This window comes from Mirounga leonina, unplaced genomic scaffold, assembly GCF_011800145.1.
Source record: "Mirounga leonina isolate KUSES-001 unplaced genomic scaffold, KU_Mleo_1.0 Mir_199, whole genome shotgun sequence".
NCBI classification, from domain to species: Eukaryota; Metazoa; Chordata; class Mammalia; order Carnivora; family Phocidae; genus Mirounga; species Mirounga leonina.
Genome location: NW_023270498.1, coordinates 14,050,270 through 14,065,437, shown reverse-complemented (window position 1 = coordinate 14,065,437; position 15,168 = coordinate 14,050,270). Strand labels below are relative to the sequence as shown.

Genomic DNA, 15,168 nt, shown 5'->3' with positions numbered 1-15,168 from the left:
AGGAAGGTTGTCCTGGAGAGGAAGGAGGGCCCCAGGAGTGCTACAGGTTTAAGGAGGGAGAAGAAAATGTGGAATTGTCACGTGGAAAGTGAGAAGGAACTTGACCAGGAAAATGGAGTTGGACTGCAAGCAGTACTAAAGGCCCCTTTGAGGTAAATGTGCTTGAAGTTAGACCAGTGCACATGACTCTGTGTCCCACTCCTCCTGCATTCTTCTGCACATGTGCAAGAACAGAGTCCAGGAAGCGTTGTATTGAACATGGATTGGGTTTTGCTGTTAGTATGATAGGTATAGAGGAGAGGTGAGATTGTGGTCAATGCAATGCCCTCTCTGCTCACCAGCAGTAGGGGTCTTGGGTTCAGTTGGACCATCAAAGTCATGAGACCCAATGGGCTTCACTTGAGTGTAAGAAAGAACAAGTGATGGGCAATACAACATGCAAAGTGATAGCATAGAAGATGTGTGTGACTCTTCTATGATTTCCCAGTCATTCTGCCTTTGGGAGGTACCTAGTCACCAGATGACATCAGCTCGGGGAAGCCATGGGCTCAGGATCTCCTCAGCTTTTCTACCTAGCTGGCCACGAAGCCCCTTCAGGAGCAAGCTCTCAATTTACAGCTCCCAAGTGCTTGGTCTGGTGCCTAGTCCTCAACCAGATTTTCATTCTTCAATCTGGCATAAGATGAACTCCTAACAATTCCTTGTGTTAAAGTTGCAAATAGACTCAACCACTAGTCAAATTCTCTGTCCGTGAGGCTAGAGGAACATTCACAGAACCAGCTGGTAATCCTTCCCTTCCAACAAGAAAATGCTTATAATTATGAACCATGAAATTTAAGCTTTTTGAGGAGGGAATGACATCAAGGACAATAAAGGTCAGTGGCTTTGGGTCCCAGTGGGGTCAAAGAAATGATAGAACTGAGGTGAATTCTATATACATGGAGCATGGCATGAGACTGGGATAAGTGGAATTGAGACTGTGGAGTTGTGCAGTTGTTGGGGGGCTCTGGGTATGTCTAGAGCAGGTGGCTGACATGGGTGGGGAAAGAGCTCTGAGGATGAGCAGCTCAAGGGCTAAAGTACTGGAAGGGTCATCTACTGGTGGGTAAACAATATAGATTAAAGTAGATTAAAATGTTGGGGCACCTGGGTGGCTCAGTCGTTAAGCATCTGCCTTCGGCTCAGGTCAGGATCCCAGGGTCCTGGGATCGAGCCCCGCATCGGGCTCCCTGCTTGGCGGGAAGCCTGCTTCTCCCTCTCCCACTCCCCCTGCTTGTGTTCCCTCTCTCGCTGTGTCTCTCTCTGTCAAACAAATAAAATCTTTAAAAATAAATAAATAAAGTAGATTAAAATGCTATATTTTTGACTACTTGGGTTTGGTTGTGGCTTCTAGAAACAACTCAAGAAGACTGCCAATATGATGGGTATTTAATAAGATTTATCATTTTGTTTCGTTGCGTTTAGAATAATCCGTTCCTTTAAGTGTGATTTTTGTGTTTTAAGCACCATACTCATCTTATTGCCAGATCAACTTTCGTCTTCACCCTGGGCCCAACCAAAGGCCAATCTTCACTGGACTCTTTCTTGCTCTCAGCATCCCTTCTTCCGGTAAATCCCACCATTGCTGGCTCCTTAGTGTCCCCACCAACAGCATCTGTAAATGTGAATGCATTCACTAATGTGATGTGTGAAACAAAACAAGCACTTTGCAGGGTTTTATTGATGTGCTTCTCATTTCTATTTCTATTTATGTCCTCAAATTTCTGTATGCTGCAATAAACACAACTACCTCCGTTCTTCTCTAAGGCCAAGATGACCACCCATTCTTTTTATGTTGTTTTATAACTTCTAAGTGTTCTTTCTCATTTAGGAACAGTGTTTCCAAAGATCAACTGTCCCTTAAACTCCAAGTCATATGCACTATATTCTGTAGGCGCAAAGAAAGAAAGTGGAAGAGGGAATTAAATTTGTAAGAATGTCCAGGCACTGGGACAGGCATTTATGAATGTTCTCTTTTAAAACTCTGTACAACCAGGGCACCTGGGTGGCTCAGTTGGTTAAGCGCTCGACTCTTGATTTGGCTCAGGTTGTGATCTCAGGGTCCTGGGGTTGAGCCCTGGGTCCTGGGGTCGAGCCCTGGGTCCAGCTCCGCGCTCACCATGGATTCTCTCTCTCTCTCCTCTGTCCCTCCTGCTGCATGCGTGCGCTCTCCCTCTCAAACACATAAATGAATCTTTAAAAATAAATAAATAAATAAAACTCCATACAACCATCAGGTCAGCTGAAGTCAGCCTGTCCTTTGACATGTAGATAAAATTGATGCAAAAGTCCCTTGTCATGCATTGCTCAGGGATTCAGGAAAGAGCAGTGGATTCTCAGGGGTTGCTGTAGTAGACTTTTTTTTTTTTAACTGCCCCTCTTTCCACCCAGCATTCATTCTCCTTTTCCTACAGCTCCTCATTGCTGTTTGTGGATTCACACGTGTCCAGGGCTCCTGATTCTGTCTCCAGCGGAAGACCACCACAGTGGGTAACACCTCTTAGGCGAAGCCGTCCAGTGTGTTCTGCCACCAAGGGCTGGGTGTGTGGCCTAGTCTGGTCTAATCAGAGAGAATCTCAGGGCTTTTGTTTGGATATCTGAACCAGAAGGCCTGTCTCGTGTTCCAGATGATACGGCTAATGGTGTGGTGTGAGGTCTGGGGCAGTTACAGCCCTCGCTATCCTGGGAGAAGCCAGTCTCAGCCAAAGGGATGCTCAGATTGAAAGGGAGTCAAGAGCCTCATGGAGAGATGTAGCTCTCCTGACGTTATAAACCATGAGATCAAGCCAGACCTGAAGCTTACCCACTCTGAACATTCTAGTTTGGTGAGCTACCAAATTCCCTTTGTTACTCAAGAAAGTCAGAGTCTAGTTTTGCCTTTCTTGCATGATAACAGATCATAGTTTACATGCTGTCACTCATTCAGGCCTTGCCTGAACTCATGACAACTCACTTCCCATGGTTCTTTGGTCTGCTCAGATGTGGCATTAAGCTCTTCCTTCTCCCGAAAAAAAAAAAAAAATCTCTCACATAAGGGTTTGTGTGCGTAGCAGAGTTTGCTGCAGGTTTGGGAATCAGAGTATACGCAGTGCAGGGAAAAACAGCAGTGGTAACAACATATTAAAAAAAATATTGAATGTTAGCTATTCTTGCTCATAAGAGTCTCTCTGATTCACCTCATGGGGTATGATGGGGAATTTCTCACCCACTCCCACGCTCTCAGGCTCCTTGCCCTTCCTTTCTGTTCTTCCTGACCTATAATTTAATTTTATTTAGCTCTGTCTATGTTACCTTGTTTTCTTCTACCTTGCCCTTAGACATTCCTGGCTAAGCAGTTCATCAAATATTTTCCTGAAGAAATAAAATTCCCTCCCTAAAAGGATAATCCTTTTAGAATTTGGAATAGTGGGGCTAGATGATTACTCTATTATACACATTAGGTTCTGTTTCATGAGTGTCATTTTTTTTCTTTTTTGGTTTAGTACTTCAACTATAGTTTCATAATCAAATGGCTGTTTCAGAAGCATACATTGTATTTTTTATGCTCTGCATGGATCTGTCTATTTGACCTGGGGATTTGGCAGATACAAAATGTTGTAACTGGAAAGGGTATTAAAAGCCCAACACCTTTGTTCAGGAACAATGCAGTAAAGGCGCGAGTGGTAGAGATGGTAGAGGAACCAGACAGTTCTGTTCCTTTGGGCTCGACTTTGAGGCATGTGACAGTCACTAGGGACACTCCTGAATTACTGAACAAACGGTTGATACTGATCACACATTTGATTCAGCATAAAACTTTTAAAGACTCTACTTTAATGATTTTTACAACACTCCCGTCCAGGAGGTATTGCATATCTCAGTTCACCCATATATAAAATTATTGTTTTGGGTGGGTTCATCTCTAAGAAACTTTGCATCCATAAAAGTCAAAATACTGCAATCAGTGTCCTCATTTGTAAAATCAAGATAAAAAAAAAATCTGTCTTCTAGGGCCGATGTAAGGATGAAATGTGTTTATATGTATATGTATGTGTGTGTGTGTGTGTGTGTGTACGGAGTGCTTAGGAGAGTATGTGGCATATAGTCAATACTCTAGTATGTCTGTAGTTCTCAAACGTTTTGGTCTTAGGATCTCTTTACACTATAATGAAATTATTTAGCACCCGAAAATGCTTCTGTGTTGTGGGTTAAATTTATCAATATTTACTACATTAGAAATCAAAACCAAGAAGCCTTTAATAATATTTATGAAGTCATTTAAAGTAATTATATAATAACATAATTTTTACATGAAAAATAACCATATTTTTCCCCAAACAAAATAATTAGTTAGAAAGTGACACTGTTCTATATTTTTGCAAATCTTGGTAATGTCTGACTTACTAGAAGATACTTGGAACCATACCTGCTTCTGCATTCAATCTGCTCTGAGATCACGCGTCAGGAACTTTGGGAAAGTCCGTTACACTCTCCTCAGAAACCGACAGTGGAAAGAAAAATCTCATTTTGACATTATTTTGAACAAGTTCTGACCTCATGGACCCCCTAAAGGGGTCTCAGGAACCCTCAGGAGTCCTCAAATTAAACTGTACCTTGAGAACCACTCCTGTATTTCCTGTTATTATTGTTACGATTACTGGTGCTAATGATGATGACAGAAAAAAAAAAAACAGGCTAGAAATTAATGTTCCAAAGTTAGAGCTGTGAATTGTGAAGTTCTCTTCATTAAGAACACTTGGTTCCACGTAGACACTCATTTAGAAACGCTTGTCTTTAAAAGACAGGAACGCGTTTAGGTCGAAGTGCTGTCAACCTATTGATATGAGGAATAAAAAGACAGTGGTGTTTAGCTTTTTCAGGCATGTGGAGCTATAGCCGTGAAATAAAGAGGAAAAAGTCTCCCCGGCAAACTGTAAGGAGACAGAGCTGTGTCTGTACCGCCGTGGAGAATTTTCACGAGAAGTTATGTGTTAGCATTTGGGCTCAGGCTCCAACAGCACGGATGGTACAGTGAGACCCAGGAGCCTTCCAAAGCCTTTTTCCGAGGATGTGCAGGCCGAAGAAATATATTCTGGAAGAACAAAATGCCCTACCGTAACCACAGCACTTCATGAAAGGGGCAAATGGAAATTAAGGGACAATTGGCTACTTGTGCCGGCTTTTTCTGTTTGCGGTCAGGATAGGGTCTCCTGGTAGAAAAGATGACGAAGTCTGAGGTGTGATCGTGCATTAGTATGTTCACAGGCCCAGAGTCAACAGGCTCTTGGACTCTCAGCTAGACATGTGAAAGGTAAAATCTTGTCACTGTCTCTCGGGGGAAAAGCAGTACTCCCAGTTCACGTGGTAGATGAAAACTACATAACAGGTCCTCAAGGTCAATAGCACCTGGCTCAGCATTGCCAAGCCACTCCCAAATCTGCAGTCCTGGGTCATGGTGTGCTAGCGTGTCCCTCCTCCCACTCTTCTCTTTTAAAAATAATCATTCTGCTTTGGGTCCTTTTCTTGTGCTCCATTTCCCTAGAAATGTGAAAGTGACAACAAACGATCCCAGGGTGCAGATTAGTTATAACTGTTCAGGGGACTGTGGAAGTAAAATCTGGCTCATGTTGCTTAAGGAAACTAACTGATGGCAATTGAAAAGACCATTCCAGAGAAACGATCTACAAAACTTGGAAGCATAGGCAAAAATGTGGTATTGAGGGGGTATTGCGAAGGGAGACAGCAATGGATCATTCCAGAAACTAATGGTGCCCAGTGAAATCCCAGAAAAAAACAGACCACGAAGAAAGAGGGCAGGAGACATGTCCAACAGTTGCGAAGTGAAGACTGTAAGGAGCTTTGACTATATTCTATGCCCCCTGTCAAGCCGAGAAGCCTTGACTATATTCTATGCCCCCCATACTGTCTCCTGTCCACGTGTTATCTAGTTCCAACATCAGCCTTGAAGTCATGTGACCACAGCATGGTGGGCATACTCTAGGGAATGCTCTGCCATGATTCATATTTTAGGTAGAAGGCCGAAGTCATGAGGACACATAAAAAGAATGGGGGAGGGGTGAGAGATCTGGGGGAAAATATAAACAAATGAGCTGGAGGGAGGGTGAGATTCATCTTTTCGAGACCAGCAAGCAGAAGAATGAAAAGCAAAGAGTAGTAAAGAAATGAGAAAATGAAACTGGAACAAAGGAATGAACAATACACATGAGAAAGAACAGATTTTAACAGAGAAAAAGAACAGGAATATAGAATTGAAGTAACCCCACGTGTTGTGATAGCATGAGTGGAAATGTACTAAGTCCAATCGGAGTTGATTCCTCTTGGTGACTTTTGTTGAAACTTTTGTTCTTTTGGATCTTGGTGCCATGATGTGGTGCTCAGTGACATCATCTCTTCTCACCTTAAACACTGCCAAGGATTTCTTCAATGACAGAGATGACCAACACCTCCACTGTCTCTTGGTCCCCTGTGTAGCATTGGTCTCTCAGTATCCTTTGTGGTTTGAGAATTAAGAAATTAAGGGCATCCTATGCTGAGAAGCTGGGGACTTGGTCTGATTTGTGGTGATCAGTTGCTTCTTATATTCAAGATCATCAGCTGTTGAGAAAGGGCAAGTATGTCTAAGCTGTGAGGCAAGGAGAGAGCCTTGAAGGGTTGGGAAAAGCACCATATTTGGTGATGGGAAGGACGAATATTTCACTTAATCAATTTTCCTTGCTAAATTCTATTATGGAAGTAGGAGTGAAAATTAGTAGAGATACTTCTTGCCCTTCTCCATTGGTTTTTCATTGCTCTAACCTTCAAAGTGGCGGCCACCCACACTGATGGAGGAACAGGAGCTTTTGTGATGCTTTTCCCTTTGCCCTAAATAGAAGATTCCTTCTGTTTATATCACAGTCAAAATCCTTCCACCCATCTTCCTCCGTTCCCCAGCAGAATTCATCTTTCCTGCCCCTCTAGAGTCCTCCCATATGGGAAAACAATTAACATTTCCCGGGTACCTTACAAAGTATAACTCAATAGTTCTTACAAAATATATCTCCCCAAATTCTGACAGTACCATTGAGGGGTTAGAAGATGAGAAACTTGGGGTGCCTGGGTGGCTCAGTTGGTTAAATGTCTGACTTTCAGCTCAGGTCATGATCTCAGGGTCCTGGGATCGAGCCCCACATTGGGCTCCCTGCTCTGGGGACTCTGCTTCTCCCTCTCCCTGCTCTTGTGCTCTCGCTTGCTCTCTCTCTCTTCCTCTCAAATAAATAAAATCTTAAAAAAAAGAAAAAAAGAAGATGAGAAATTCAGGACACAGAGAAGTTGCCAGTTTCCTGAGGCCATGTCTAGTCAGAGGTAAGGGAAAGAGCAGATCCTAACCCAAGCCTGTATATCATGGTACCTAAAAATATAAGCATCTTTCACCAGAGAAAATAGAACAATCCTCTCAGATAAATCTTTTATGCATTCAGTTTATTTTTTTCAAAAGCAATCTATGCTGAATTTAAGTCATTTTTATGTGTCTGTGTTTCCCACTAGATTATAAACCTTTAAATGTCAGGAAGTAGGTCTTAATCAAGTCTCTGTTGTACCCAGAAAACCTATCAGGAGATCCTAACTCACAATAAATATGTAAGTTGTTAGTTGGATAATTCAAAACTACCTCTGTGTTGGGTGCCTGGGTGGCTCAGTTGGTTAAGCGACTGCCTTCAGCTCAGGTCATGATCCTGGAGTCCCTGGATCGAGTCCCACATCAGGCTCCCTGCTCAGCAAGGAGTCTGCTTCTCCCTCTGACCCTCCTCCCTCTCATGCTCTCTGTCTCTCATTGTCTCTCTCACAAATAAATAAAATCTTAAAAAAAATAAAAATAAAAACAAAACAAAACAAAAAACTACCTCTGTGTTTTTACCGGTACATCCTTCTTGCCATTGCCATGCTAGACGTAGAAACCAGTCCCTCCCATTTTATTTGGGCAGGGGCTTAGGGTCCCAACCAAACTTTCATGCCAAAGGAGATGCCTTAATTCATGCCATCTAAAGACTCTTCATTATGAGGACTGGTTCTTAAGAGAATGGTTCTGATCATCAATTTTACCTTGGTTTCCTGGTAGGAAGATTTTAGTCAACTGAATAATCCCAGAACCACAAACTCATTTCAAATCAGTCTAATGCAAGGGTCAAGAACATTGATTTTCTTTCAGAGGACCCTTCCCTGCTACTCTCTGGTCATGGGCAAGTTGTTGTCTTATCTCTTAGACTCCTAGATTTTTCATCCAAAAAAGGGGGGGGGGTCATCATTCTTACCCTGAGGATTGTAGTGAAAATAAGTCTCAAACCAAAATGATGATCCCTACTGCCCTTCCTCAACCTGGTCTTCCTCTTGCTCCCCTTGCTTGGCCCCTTGCTTGGTGAGTGACCTCACTAGCTGCATGTTTGTGCAAACCAGAAAGACACCTCCCTCTCCTTCAAGTTCCCCTGTCAACCAGCCACCAGGTTCTGTGAATGGTATGTCTTGTCTTGAAATCATCCCCTGCACCACCAGCACCAGCCCCCCCCCCCCATAGCTAAATGGGCTCACCAAATCCACTTTTTTACCCACCTCTTCAACACACACTCCTAACTTTTCACCATATAACCAGAGACATCGTTCAAAAATTTAAGTGTGAGGGGCGCCTGAGTGGCTCAGTGGGTTAAGCATTTGCCTTTGGCTCAGGTCATGATCCCAGAGTCCTGGGATGGAGCCCCCATCACCCGCCCCCAAAAGGCTCCCCGCTCTGCCCCTCCCCCTGCTCATACTCTCTCCCTCTCTCACTCTCTTTCAAAGAAATAAATAAAATCTTCTAAAAAATTTTAAGTGTGAGACTACATGCTTATTCTGAGAGCTCCTAGCTAAGGTAAAGAATCTTTGATACAATCTAAGAGACCAGGTGCGCTCTGGTTTTTGCCTCCAGCCTTGCGGTCTGTGCTTTCTTTGAGCTCCTCCAATTAGCCATACACCTCCCCACCTTTTGCACATTTCTGTTGTGGAGAATGTTTATCCCCATAACCCCTTTCCCCTTTTCTCCTACCATTTTCCAATTCTAGTTGATTTCAAGTCAATTGCTCGGGGAAGTTTTGCTAATTTACCTTTGCTCACGTACACGTGTACCCAAGACTAGGTCAATTCCTTTGATATAGGTTCTCATATTACTCTTTTCCTTTCCTCTATAGCTTTAAGAATGGTTTAACATTTTACATTTCTATGATTATTCCACAAATATCTGGCCAAACTACTCCAATATAAGACCCCTGAGGAACTATGTCAGTATTGCTGTACCTCCAGTGCTTAATACAGTACCTAGCACGTAGTACAGTCTCCATAAATACTTGTCGAATGAGTCTGTACTTTGTATATGGTAGCCATTACTCTGAATGTTACCAGACTCCCGAGTTTCTGACGAAGAGCTCCATCTTCAGATCCAGAGCAAGTTCAAACCATGGCCCTGTTCATCTCGAGCAGCTATCCTTTTCGTGTGTCTCGTCTGTACATGGGAATACGTGTACCTGCCTTACCGAGTTGTCAGGAGGATTTAGTGAGCTAATGTAGTGTCAAGTGCCTCACACCGTGCTTGGCAGGGGGCTCCAGCCGTATGGACTAGTAATGACTGTCATTAATACAGGCCAGATGGTCATGTAAATAACCCGAGCGCAGGCCTACAGTTGTCCCTTTGCCGACCCTGACCACTCCAATTCGCAGGGTGGGGCTTCCCGGGGGTCTGCGGCCTCACCCGGCAACCTGCCCCCTCCACGCCCCTCCGGGGGATCTCTGCGGGAGGCGGCGCCTGCGGCCCACACCCGACCGGCGCTCCGAGGCAGCCGGGCGGCGGCGCAACCCCAAGCTGGGCTCCCGCGGGGGCGCGGGGGCGCGGGGGCGCGGGCGGCAGGTGCCGGCCGCTCGGCGCGCCCCTCCTCCCAACTTTCCCTGGTCGCGCCACTCTCCGCGGCTCTGCGGGGTGCGCCCGCGCGGGGTCCGGGAGGCCGCACCGCCAGCGATCGCGTCGTCCCCCCCTCCCACCTTACCGCCCCCCCCCCCGCGAGCCCGCAGGCCTCGTGCAAGGTTGGCCCGGCCCTTGCCGCTGCCCACCGCTTCCAGGGGCACGGACCGCCCCGGTTTCCGCGGGAGTAGGGAGCTGTGCATTTTAATCATGTTAGGAGGACCTTTCCAGTCGTCAGTTCCCAGGAGGGCTCTCCCGTTGGCGCACGGTTTCATTCTGTTTGGGGATCCGACTTGAGAGAGAGAGAGAGAGAGGGTGTGTGTGTGTGTGTTTATCTTTACTTTGTGGGGCAACTCTTAATGAGAAGTCTATGAGACCTTAACCCTGCACTCTTTTCCTGCTAAAGCTGTCTTTAGAAATGTTGGGAAAAAACGTGTTTTCTTACTTGAAGTCCCTTTTAATTAATTTGTGAGCGATGATATAATACAATGCTACAGTATACGTAATGGTATATAGTCTGTATTAAACATTCCTCAAAACCTTTCTACCTCTCAAGCTTGATGTTCGTTTTGAACCTTGAAAATACCACGAAGTTTTCCTGCCCAATTTTTTTTTGACAAGTCAGAGTATGCCAACCGACGAACTTAAGTTTCAATAGCGGACACATGTAAACGTTAACGACTTCACAAAGGCACCAAACTAATAGTTACTCTGTGTGGCTTTGGATTCCAAAGGGCAACTGGGCAATGTCTGTCAGGTTGTGTAGGAAATCAGGTTGTGATCTCAATCCTGAAAGGGTTAAAAAAGCTCATAGTTATGAGCACCCTTACAATAGCTGACCCATAATCCATTAACAATCTATCCTCAAGTGTGTGGGATCAAATAGCTTAAATTAAATGAAAAAAAGTTGAAGTCTTTGTCAGCACCTTACACCAGTTTAGATGAGCTGCAAGTAAATAATTTCCTAACCTTTTAGAAATGAAAAGTTTAGTGACTACTATTTACACGCTTTGAATATTTTATATTTGAGTGGTCATCACAGTTTACACAAATGATTGTATATATCCACTTCCAATCAACAAATATCAGGGTATCTGTGTTCTGCGACGGTTAGCATTTCAAGCTTTTCTGTAAAGGTGATGTTATATAAAACTGCAAAGATGACTGCGTCTTGTCCAAAGGTCATTTAGAGAATCTGAAAATAAAATTATTAGGGACAGCTTCGCAGAAGTAGGGTGATGACTTATAATTGAAAAGAATTTATGCGGTGGTGTAGAAATCAAAGCCTCAATGATCACATGAAATAGTTAATTTTGTTTTGGTTTTTGTTTTAAACACTGGTTTCTAGAGCATTAAAAAAAAAATCCTCAGAGGTTTGTTAAACCTTTAGCGGAAGATTACAGCCAATGTTTTGTCTTTGGTGAAGAGCTGTTTGTCTCACTTTATTTACTTGGTATTGGATATTTGTCAATGTCATTTCATATCTACAGAAAATTCTTACGCTCTATGGAGGTAGTGAATGTGTGTGTGCGTGTCTGCCGGAGGTCACATGACAGTTTCATCCTATTTGGTGGAGCAGCTTGACTTTTTTTCCCCTTGCTTTTGGTGATGGTTGTGAGTGCAGAAGTTGATTGACAGATGCATGCCAGAAACCCCCATTCTCCTTTTCAAAGACAACATAGGATGGATTGCGATCTCTCAGCTCAGCAGGATACGGGGACCATGCAAGCTGTAATTGGTCAGGTATGGAGTCAGCCATTTCTCAACTCCCCCTTTTTTTTTTTTCCACAAGGGTCTCACCATATGATTCACATAATTCATATTTACAGTACCATCTTTCTGTCTGTATCTCCAGCGACCTGCCAGGGTAGTGCTGAAAGTGCGGGAGGCAAAAGGCACCCAGTAAATCTAGCCAGGGAACCTCAGCCTCAAACTTCCACGCGAGGCTTCACAACAAAAATTAAAACAACAACAGAGGAAAAAAAAAAAAATCCAAGGGCAGATCTAATTTAGAATTTGGCCTGGATGTTTAAAAAAAAAAAAATCTATGTCTCAGGATTTATTTTCTGTCGAGATGGTGAGCTCTGGAAGAAAGTGTGAGGAGAGAATAAAGTGCTATGTTTCCTAGGTAGTAGTTAAAATTGTTCTGTTCCATATTTTCATTTGGGCTGTATTCTCTCTGCCTGTCTCCCTCTCTGTGTGGAAAATGGAAATAGAGCAATACACGTGCCTTTACTTCTAACCCAGATAATGTGTGATTGAGCCTGGTAAATGTAGTAGTGGTCTTGGACGCTGCAGAGGGGCAGGCAGCAAATTAAACACCGCCACACTCTGAAGGGTCCAGGTGGTCTGCTCGGCTTCCTAATGCAATCCAGCACCAGAGCCATAATAAACAGCTCTATTTAGTGCCTCCTCCCTGGATTCAGGGAGGTGAACTGGTCTGGGGTTGCTGTGATGAAATGCCAGAAGAATCTCTCTCTGAGGCCTCACAAGCTGATTTTTAGAGCTTCGCTGTTCTGTCGTCTTTGTCTTCCAAATGGGTCAGTGAGTCTTGATCTTTCCCGTTCGGGCGCTTTCTGTGAAATCGGGACTTCATGTTTGTGTGTAAATGTTTTGCGTCGGAAGCTCAATCAGGAGAGGAAGGGGATCGTTGTATTTTCATTTGCCTTCCATAACTGAATGGTAGTGCCCTGCTGCAAGGGAAGGGTGATTTTTCTATGCTGGGGGTGGGGTGAGGAAAATGAGAACATATGTGGCTTCTTTCTTTTCTCCTTCTGGTAATGTATTTTTGATCCAGTTTTTTTCTAAGTTATCCAGCCTTACTTATGAACTGTTACCTCATCAGTCTGAATGTGGTTACGAATATTGATGAACTCCTGAAAGTTTTTTTTTGTTTTTTTTTTGCACACTTTCCAATCAAGACAAGCTGTCAAGGGGATGATGTGAAATTTGTTTGCTGTATGTTAATAGCATGGTGGAAAATATACCAATTTACTCTGTTTTCAACCAAATTATAGCAAAGCACTTTTGGGTTCTGAAGGCACATGGTTTATTAATACCAGCATGCTTCATAATGTATTTTTAGATGGGAAATGTCAGATACATAATACCATGTGTCCACAGGCTCACACTATTTTAAAAGCAGTAGATACCTGCTTCGGTGGAACAATATTTTTTAAAAACTTCCAAGTTGGTTTTTGTTATACAGACAGATAAAAAGTGAAGTCTCTGGGCACACATTTGGCAGGAGAAAATATGTAAAGACTGATTTTATATACTGTTAATACCCACTTAAGTGTAGGTGTTCACTGATGAGCAAGTAAGTATATCAAATTTAACTAAAATAATCGTAGCATATAGGATTAAATAAATAACCTGTTAAAGATGACCTTTTCGTAGATAAATAAAACTTGATCGCCCGCCTGATAACAGTTTTGTCCTGTTTAATAAAACTTTTCTCAGGTTGCAAACACGTTCTGTCACCCATATGTCATGGTATGGTCATAATCCTGTGCAAAATTACTGTATTTCAGTCCCAGAAAAGAAATAAGATTTCCTTTCATGTATATTTCCCTTAGTTGGGAAAAGAAACTTGGTTTAAAAAAGACAAGAGAGATATTTCTAATTCATTAATCAATACTGCTTATTGGAAATAATTGCAAAGGTATATACTTTTAAAAGGTTCAACTATGTTCTTTAAAAAAGGAAACTGGGATACATTTTACAGATATCAGATTTAAGCTGCTAGTTTTTCAGGAGTTAAAATTGGTTGTTATTATTACATAACCTGGTATTTGGTACGTACTCTAATTTTTAGAGACTCAGTATGTCCAGCAATTATACATGTTAATGACTTGTCACAAATACTTTCTAAATCGTTGCATCAAAGTAGCCACATGTTTTCTGAAGATTTCATTTCTCATACATTATTTGCTTAAAAAAACCTCAGATACTTTTGTCAAGCTGGGAAATTATAAAAATAGTTGTTCTGAAGGTTACACAAATTGTCTGTATTAAAAATGTACAAGCTACAATGCTTACTTCTTCTGAAACTGAAACACTAGTATGCAAAAGGAAAGAAAAATGGCATACTGCCCCATCTGCCTATCATAAAAGTCAGAAAACCTAAATTGAGCCCCTATCTGTAGATAAAAAAGGAAGATGGCATAAGTATTTGAAATGATTTCCTTTTAATTGTTATAGCACAGGTAAAAATATTTACCCAAATGACTACTTCTAACGATGAGCATGTGACAATAATCTTTGCTGCTTTTCAGTCAATCAGAATAAAAAATGTTTTTGTTTTTTCAGCTGTTGATTTCAGTATCGTGTTATACCTACTCAGCAGGTGTGAACAGTCCCATCTGATCATGCAAATGTTAGTTTGCGTTCCTCCTCAAATACATATTGGAATAATAATTATTTCCGTCCTTTTTTTTTTTTTCCCCTGTTCTTAGTTCTGTTCCTAAGTGGATTTGGGTTAGAGGAGCAGATAACCCATTTTCAATGATATTTTCCATTCAGAATACTGAAGGATTCCCATGAAATACGATCTTTTAGGTTTTTCATTCATCTCTAGGATCAAATATCCAGTTGCTTCCACTGGAGGGGAAGAGTGGACTTCTCTGTGTTGCTGGCCATGATCCAGCTCGGGAGAGTATCCTGGTTCCATGGAGCAGATATTGCTCATAAATGTCTTTCCCCCAGGATTTTCTCTCCCCCGAGCAAGCAATCAAGCAGTCTAGTACTTAAGAACAAACTCCCTCCCTAAGATATCGAGATCAAGAAACTTGGTTCATTCATATAGTTCTTGGAAATCAACTGGGTTTTTGATAGTTAACTGTAGCATGCTTCCTAACCCTTTGAACTCTAGGGTGGATTGTTGCCTTCTGATGATTTTTCAAATCGACCCCAACTATAAACAGTTAAGCAGTTCTGAGCCATGGGTTTGAATACCCTTTAAAAATGAAGACTCTCGCATTTCCACCTCTCATGGTCATTAAATGTTTACTGCATTTTTTCTTTTTTGCAGACCTGAGCTTGTGAGTGACAGATTAGTTCATCAGTATTACAGACCTCCTGGTTGCTTTTTTTTTTTTTTTCCCCTCATCTCATGCAGACGGGTCACCGTGTCCAATCCTCCTTCTGGCACTGCTGTCCCCAGAGGACCC

The 15,168-nt window shown here is 42.6% G+C and overlaps 1 protein-coding gene across 1 annotated transcript in view; it reads left to right on the top strand.

The window, feature by feature from the left end:
• Positions 1 to 11,635: 11,635 nt before the first annotated feature.
• POU6F2 (POU class 6 homeobox 2) overlaps positions 11,636 to 15,168 on the top strand; it is a 478,714-nt gene continuing 475,181 nt past the window's right edge. Inside the window, exon 1 of the mRNA XM_035026528.1 lies at positions 11,636 to 11,740. Within this exon, the coding sequence (XP_034882419.1) occupies positions 11,636 to 11,740 (105 nt within the window). The remainder of the gene's footprint in view (positions 11,741 to 15,168) is intronic.